General features: G+C 38.5%; 1 protein-coding gene and 1 pseudogene across 5 annotated transcripts in view; one reads left to right on the top strand and one right to left on the bottom strand.

The window, feature by feature from the left end:
• Positions 1 to 801: 801 nt before the first annotated feature.
• LOC102947351 lies at positions 802 to 1,618 on the top strand (annotated as a pseudogene).
• Positions 1,619 to 2,946: 1,328 nt separating this feature from the next.
• Positions 2,947 to 8,009, bottom strand: part of LARP7 (La ribonucleoprotein 7, transcriptional regulator) — a 36,090-nt gene continuing 31,027 nt past the window's right edge. For all 5 annotated transcript variants that reach the window (XM_007054427.4, XM_043545344.1, XM_037897058.1 and 2 more), the window contains one exon: positions 2,947 to 3,356. In XM_007054427.4, coding sequence (XP_007054489.3) covers positions 3,276 to 3,356 — 81 coding nt within the window. In that variant the 3' untranslated portion in view covers positions 2,947 to 3,275. The remainder of the gene's footprint in view (positions 3,357 to 8,009) is intronic.

Raw genomic sequence — 8,009 nt, 5'->3', positions numbered from 1 at the left:
GGCACGTGTGCCAAAGGCGGCACGCGAACTGATTTTCAGTGGCACTCACACTGCCGGGTCCTGGCCACCGGTCCGGGGGGCTCTGCATTTTAATTTAATTTTAAATGAGGCTTCTTAACATTTTAAAAACCTTATTTACTTTACATACAACAATAGTTTAGTTCCATATTATAGACGTAAAGAAAGAGACCTTCTAAAAACATTAAAATGTATTACTGGCATACGAAACCTTAAATTAGAGTGAATAAATGAAGACGGCACACCACTTCTGAAAGGTTGCTGATCCCCGACATGGAAGGTTCAGTGAAAGGAAAGAATATCCCTGCTTTATAATGAAATGTGTTACCAGGCAGAAAATTAAACATTTTATATGTTTGTTAGGATTTTTAATAGTCTGAAAGCTGCAAATAAGAGAACTTCTGAATATTGGTGAAACTCAGAGGCTGATCTGATTTTGTGTGAGGAGGATTTAAAACACAGTGGTTCTTAGCACATCTCCTTATATCCCCCTGTGCAATAGCCTCGAACCACTAGTAATGTTCTCTTCTCTCTGTCCATTTTCTCTCTCTAGTCTCAATTTTTCACTTATCTTGTATTTTTTCCTGCATATTTTTGGTAACTAATTTAAATCTTTTTTGATCTCCTAATTTTTGCTCCCTCTCCACTCTCCCCACTTATTCCCCAGATAGCTATATCTAAATACTGCTTGGGGTGTGGCCACATCCACGCTGGCTCTGAGGCATGTACTCACTCTTGTGGCTGAGCTGAATGGTGTGGGAGCAAAGGACAGAAGCTTGTGCCAATGACTTGTCTGTCTGTGTCCCCGGCTCGCTGCCCGGGGCAGGATGTTAGCAGCAGTGCTGGGGCTGGCCTTAGAGCTGCTTCATGCCCTGCAGTGCTGTTGCAAGCTCGTTTTGAAAGGAACTCCACAACAGAGACCCATCCCACTGTTCGACCAAAGGATGAAATGGCCCAGAACCAGCTATGTGCTTTTGGAGAGTATGTGGCTGAAATTCTGCCCAAGTATATCCAGCAAGTCCAGGTGACCTGTTTCAATGAATTGGAGATAATTATCCCTCCTGATGGGGTTGTTCCAATTCTGACTTTTCTTCGCGATCACACCAATGCCCAATTTAAATCCCTGGCTGATTTGACTGCTATTGATGTCCCAATCTGACAATATCGTTTTGAGATTGTTTATAATCTCCTGTCTCTGCGCTTCAATTCTCGGATCCGTGTGAAGATGTACACAGATGAGCCGACACCTGTTGATTCAGCAGTGTCAGTGCACCAGGCAGCAAACTGCTATGAAGGAAAGAGAGGTTTGGGACATGTATGGAGTCTTCTTTGCCAACCACCCTGACCTGAGGCGAATCCTAACAGACTACGGGTTTCAGGGCCACCCATTTCGGAAGGACTTTCCACTCTCCCGATATGTAGAGGTGTGGTACGATGATGAGGTGAAACGGGTGGTGGCAGAGCCTGCGGAGCTGGTTCAGGAGTTCTGCAAATTCGATCTGAATAGTCCCTGGGAGACATTTCCTGCCTATCGCACAGCTCCAGAGACCCTGAAACTAGAAGCAGGAGACAAGAAAGGAGATGCAAAATAGCAGCAGGACCGAGAGGATACTGGGAACTTCCTGTGTGTCACTGACCCTCCTGTTCTACCTTAATATTTATATGAATAAAACCTGACTTGAGGGAAAAAAACCAACCAACCAAAAACACAGTTGCCTGAGCCTACCAGGCCAGCACTGCTCCTGGAGCAAGTATGCCACATTAGAGGACGCCACAGGAAGCATGCAATGAAAAAGTAAATTGTGGCGTTCTATGTTCAGGAAACTTTCCTTGCTTCTATTGCTCTTCTTCATTCCTCTCTGAAACCCCCCGATTGGTAAATTCTGTATTACCTCCTTTTCTAGTATTTTCCCCATGCTCTTCTCTTATTGGGTTCCTTCTTATCCATAGCTGTGTAACACTGGCTGTCAATAATGGCAGAATTGTGTGGCTTGGTGTTGCACTGTGAACTATCATTGCTACATACAGTAGAAATATACTGATATCACCAGCACAGTGTGTGTGGCTAGTACAAACACTTACACTGCTCCTGTAATTTGCCAGCAACACAATCTATGGGCACAGAAAATCGATGCGTTTCACTGGCTTAGTTTATTTAAATAGATTATGCTGATATTTTAGGAATATCAATTTTTAAAAAAAGTTGTTCACCCTTCTGATTGCAACTAGCAGTGTTCACACTTTATAGATCAACGAGTTAGTGTCTTATTTGCTCTGCAATCAGACAACAATAAAGCACAAACAAAGGTGTGAACTTCTCTTTACATTAATGGAGAGATAATTTCAAAGAGTAGGGCTGATCATTCATACGTTTAACCATTATTCTGTCCAAAACCAAAACCCACAGCTCAAGCTGCAGAAATAAAATTATGCTATAAAATATTTCATACTGTCAACCTACAATGCAATGTGAAATATTTAAGTGCACTAGATTGCATCTTTAACTCATAAATTGGACAATATATAAATTTTTAGCTATAAATAGGAATTACTTATGGAACTAGAATTCTCAAATAACAAATGTAAATGTTTTCTTATTTACCTTCCTCACAGATATGCTTGCAAAACTTGTTCCAAAGAAGATCTTTTTAAGGAAGGAGGTGTTAAGTTAATTTTTGGCATATTCAGTAGGTTTCTTTTCAGCCTGCCCACCATCTCTGTGACAATCCAATATTCTGACAGCCCTAAAGTATTTAAATATGATTTTAGATGATATAATTATCCAGTTTTTACTATAATTTCAATCTTTCTACTTTTTTTCCTCCACAGTTTGATGGAGGAAGCAGAGACCTCAATTTATTTAACATAAATTAGCTTTATTATTCACATTACTCTTTGCTGACCTTTTTAAAACAAAAGTCAAATTAATATGGTCAATTTCTAAAACGTTTTATTTGGTTTTTTCTGTAATTCAGTTTATAAAACTGCAATATACAAAAATTCATCAGAAGTAAAAACTAAATGTAAAACAAAGCAAGACCTTGTTTGATACATTTTCCCAGAAAGCTTTACCTACAGGCTCAGGAGCAGCAAACACTCAGCATATTTAAAAATGGGATTTGGAATAAAATTGCACACTGAAGAATTATGAAGCAAATGGACTGTTTTTGACTTCTTCATAAGAACAGTTTATGGTTTAGTTAAAATATCCAGTGACTATTTTAAATATCCTTTTATAGAATAAAATCAATTTTGGGTCAGTCATCTTCAGAGAATCGGATGTGTTTACTTGTCTCTTGTGTCTTTGCAAGTCTCATTCTTTCAGCTTTGGCAATCAGCTACAAAAAAACAAAAAAAACACATAACATTTAAGTAAAGGTGAAAGAAAAATTGCATTCAGATTACAGGTTTATATCAAAGTCATAATCATGCTAGCAGGTCTCACAGAAGGTAACTAATTTTTGAACAGTTGAACCAACATGCACAGAGCATAGTTCTCTGATAGTTGCATCCGATGAAATGAGCTGTAGCTCATGAAAGCTTATGCTCAAATAAATTTGTTAGTCTCTAAGATGCCACAAGTACTCCTTTTCTTTTTGCAAAAATGAAGAGGCTCCTGATATTATTTTGCTCAGTAACATCACAAAGTACACAAATAGCACAAAGTTTTCCCTTAATCTCTGGACAGATTAGTGTCTTTAACATTCCTTCAACATTCCATCCCAGTGTCCCATCAAAAGCGGGGAAGGGAGAGAGGGAGGAAAGACCTCAAATACGACCTTCATAGCCATTTTTAAATGGACTAGTTCTTTGAGACTTCAAACTCTTACTTACTTAACTATAGCAGGATCAAACCTTAAAGAAATAAATTTGTCAGGAATGCTATGTCATTTTCTAGAGTCAGTTTCTGGAGAGACAAAAGACTGAAATGCAGAAGGAGGCCCATCCTCTAGATTGAGATAACTACTCATCTGAATGTAAACAGTACTGGCCACAGGAATGAGCTTGGGCAGAAGAATCCCGAGTTCAAATGCCAGCTCTATCAATGACCTCTCTGTGTTTCAGTTTCCTTATCTGTAAAATGGAGATAGTACCCTGATAAGATAGGGGCTGAGGATTAGTTAATATTTGTAAGGTGTATGAAATTATAAATGAAAAGGAGTACTTGTGGCACCTTAGAGACTAACAAATTTATTTGAGCATAAGCTTTCGTGAGCATCCGATGAAGTGAGCTGTAGCTCACGAAAGCTTATGCTCAAATAAATTTGTTAGTCTCTAAGGTGCCACAAGTACTCCTTTTCTTTTGCGAATACAGACTAACACAGCTGCTACTCTGAAACCTGAAATTATAAATGTTAAATTGTGGTATTACTGACAATTTCTCTCAACCCTTCAATGTGACAGGATTGTACATTTTAGAAATAAAGCATTTATAGCTTTTAAAAACTGTGAATCAAACAAACCTCAAAATCCAAGGCTGCCTGTATAATTTTAAAAAGGATATTACATTATATATAGTATAATAAAAAAAAACAACAAAAAAACACAAAACCCTGAACATTCCCAGGGAAGGAGTCCCATTTTAACTGGCATTAACAGAAGACCTGCCTAACAACTATTTGCAGCACTGACCAAAGGGCCTTGCACCTTTCCCCTAACCTTGAGATTCTCTGTCATGGTAACTTATCTTACCACCTTTGCAGAGGGAGGATAGACCGCGCCATTGTTGGAGCTCTACCCTCATTGGTAGCTGAGCCACAAGAGTTGGGGCAGAGTAATGAATGTGAGGCAGTGGCTCCCCTACAGATTGAGCATGCTATATCCTCCGCACTCCCAGCCCTCGGTAGCCTAGCCAGGAAATCAACACCTAGTCTCTTGCACAGCAGCACACAGACCTCACCATGAAGACACTGGGACAACTTGGAATCTTAATAATAATAATAATAACAACAACAACAACAACAAATATTGGATATTGTTTTGCCACAGGGAACTCTCCCACTACAAAAGCAATTCTATCACCCACTGTCCAGCAGCTGACCAGAGGGCCCTCTTTCTTCTTCAACACAGGCTCAAAATATTATGCCAGTCCAAGAGAGGTCTTCAGTTTTTCAAACCACAATTAACATATGTGCTGCAAATTTTCTTCCATTTCTACTCATATACTCTCAACGCCTCTCCCTTTATTCTTATCACAGCACACACTACATAACTCAACAGCAAACCTCCCCTCACTCCTTGGAGATTAAGAACAATAGCTGGGAAAAGCTCTCAGTCCAAAGTAGTATGAAATGCAAAAATATTCATGTGTTACCCTTGTGGGAAGCAAACTGCACTACTAGTTAAGTTAACAACTTGCAGATTCAGCTTTTTTTGTCCCCATTCTGAAGAAATTAAATGAGACACCACAAAGTCTGTTTATTTTAAACAAAAGTGAGAATTTCAGGAAATTTCTGCCATCACTGGATCCACGGTGACTCACATCTATGCAACTGGTTTTTTTTTTTTTTTCCCTTCAAGAAATGTACTTTTTTTTAAAAAAAAGTAATCTTACATATATACACTGTACACATTTAGGGCCTTAATAAATCTGCAAAAGACAGATGACAAGTTCTGCTGAGATTCACCCCAAGACACAGAATCTTATCAATTATCTCAAATCACCGACTTTAAAAAACTGCAGTCTTGTCCACACAAACGTGACATCTTGCTTGTGTTCTGGAGGATATTGAGTCAAAATTGATATATGCCATTTAGTATCCATACTGGGGCATGCACTGATTTAACTAAATCTGTGCAAGTCTGTATGTAGATAGGCCCTGTGTACTGCAATAGCAGAAGTATAAACTCACTCCATGGCACCCTCACTATCCTCCAGAACACAATCCAGATGTCATGTCATAGCAGATATGTGGGATGAATTATAGGAGAGGAAGCAGAGAAAATGCAAAGAAACAAGGAATAGACAAAAATACCTCAATTTCTTTCAAGTCTAGGTAGAAAGCGTGTAGGAAGACAGAGGTTCTTGTGAATAAAATCCAGCCTATACTAGGGAAACTTGTACCACTTTAAAAACACTGATGCAGTTATCCTAGCCTAACTCCCTAATGTAGATACACTGCACATACATAGAGCAGGGCTTACACCAACACAGCTAACTTTGGGGCACCACTGTAAAGCCTTACCTATATTTAAAGTTGCACCTGTATTGCTTATATGAATATAAAATTGTTAAACTAAACAATTGTGCATGTTCACACTGTTGTGCTTGCACCAAATGCTTGTACTGCAGTAGAAACCACATGAGCACACAGCCCTGTTCTGAATTGATGGTAGTGCTTTGTAAGCCCCACTTTACATCAGTGCTCAAACATTACACTGGGGCAAATTTATGTAATGTAGGCAGAGCCTAAGCTGGAGCGTAGAGCGAACAAAAACACTGCATAATTCTTTAGAGAAGAGCCAAGTACCAGGTAAGTCTGACAAATACTCGTCAATATATCCTGACCTTCAGTATTCAATGTAAAAAGAAAAGGAGTACTTGTGGCACCTTAGAGACTAACCAATTTATTTGAGCATAAGCTTTCGTGAGCTACAGCTCACTTCATCGGAAGTACTCCTTTTCTTTTTGCGAATACAGACTAACACGGCTGTTACTCTAAGTATTCAATGTGTCACCCTCATATTCATTCATATAACTGGAAGATAATTTTGATTTTATGATAGATGAGTTTCCAACTAGAATTATGATCCTATACAGACTATATAAAGTGCATGTATTTGTATATAAGATTCACGTTTAACACTTATCTGTAAAGTGCTTTACAAACATCTTCAAAGAGTAATTTTGTATGTGTAAATTACAAAAGAAATAGGATTTTAAATCCCTTTAATGCTAAGAACATAAGCATGGCCATCTAGCCCAGTATCCTGTCTTCCAACAGTGGCCAATGCCAGGTGCCCCAGAGGGAATAAACAGAGCAGGTAATCGAGTGATCCATCCCCTGTTGCCCATTCCCAATATTAGTTCTTAACTGTAATGTCTTGAACTGTACAGCCTTAATTATGAAAGTTTTTACTACCATAATTTTCTTGCTTTCCTAAATTGTGACTTTAAAGAAAAAAAACATAACTAAATCTGAAGGATCTTTAACAAAGGTTTGACAGTTATAAATGAACAATGATGAGCATGGCAAAAAACAGATATTAGAGTTGTTGAAAATTGCAGTTGGAACACAGACTATCAAAGAGCAGTGAAAGAGTTAAAGTTATTTGACTTCCATTAATCATTCCTCTCAAAAAGCCTTGCTCACTAATGTTAGCATTTAAATAGACCTGACTAGGCTTTGAAGCTAACACCTCTCCGGGTTGAAAGGTGATGGGAGAGGGGGAGGAGTGAGAGTTTGCACCTTTTGCTGCTGTTATTGTTAGGCAGAACTGAGAGTTTATTTTTGCAATCCTAGATGAGTTACACATTACAGGCTACCTTACATCAATTTGCACAGCAAATACTGTACTATCTTCACAACAAGAAGTGCTAGAAACTTGGGTGCTGAGTTTCCACAACCCCAGCTGAAGTCAAATCAAACCCTTGATTTAAAAAATAAAAATAAAAATCTATCATTTAATCAAAAATGGCAACAACAAATCCCTGCATGGTGGTTTTATCTATGTGAGAGCTCAGAGAACATCAGTAATTAATTATATGTAAAAAATACTGCTTCTAATAGCATTTTTACCTGAAGAAGGAAGCAGCAATACAGCCAGATGAGATTTTTCCTTTTCATCTATATATGCAACTGGGAAACTAAGACTGGTAAAGAAAACCAGATGATTTTCCAGTTTTACAAGTGAAAACAAAAGGGTTGTTTTAAAATTCAAACACAAGACTTTACTTGCAGTGGATATATGGTGATCGAGACAAAAGAGACGTAAGGGGAGATTTTCACCCCTTCTCCAGCCCTTGTACACCAGATAAAGGGGACAGAGTG

The sequence above is a fragment of the Chelonia mydas genome, chromosome 4 (genome assembly GCF_015237465.2).
Source record: "Chelonia mydas isolate rCheMyd1 chromosome 4, rCheMyd1.pri.v2, whole genome shotgun sequence".
In the NCBI taxonomy this organism is placed as follows: Eukaryota; Metazoa; Chordata; order Testudines; family Cheloniidae; genus Chelonia; species Chelonia mydas.
The sequence above is the reverse complement of the archived record's forward strand: the minus strand, read 5'-3'. Positions and strand labels throughout refer to the sequence as shown.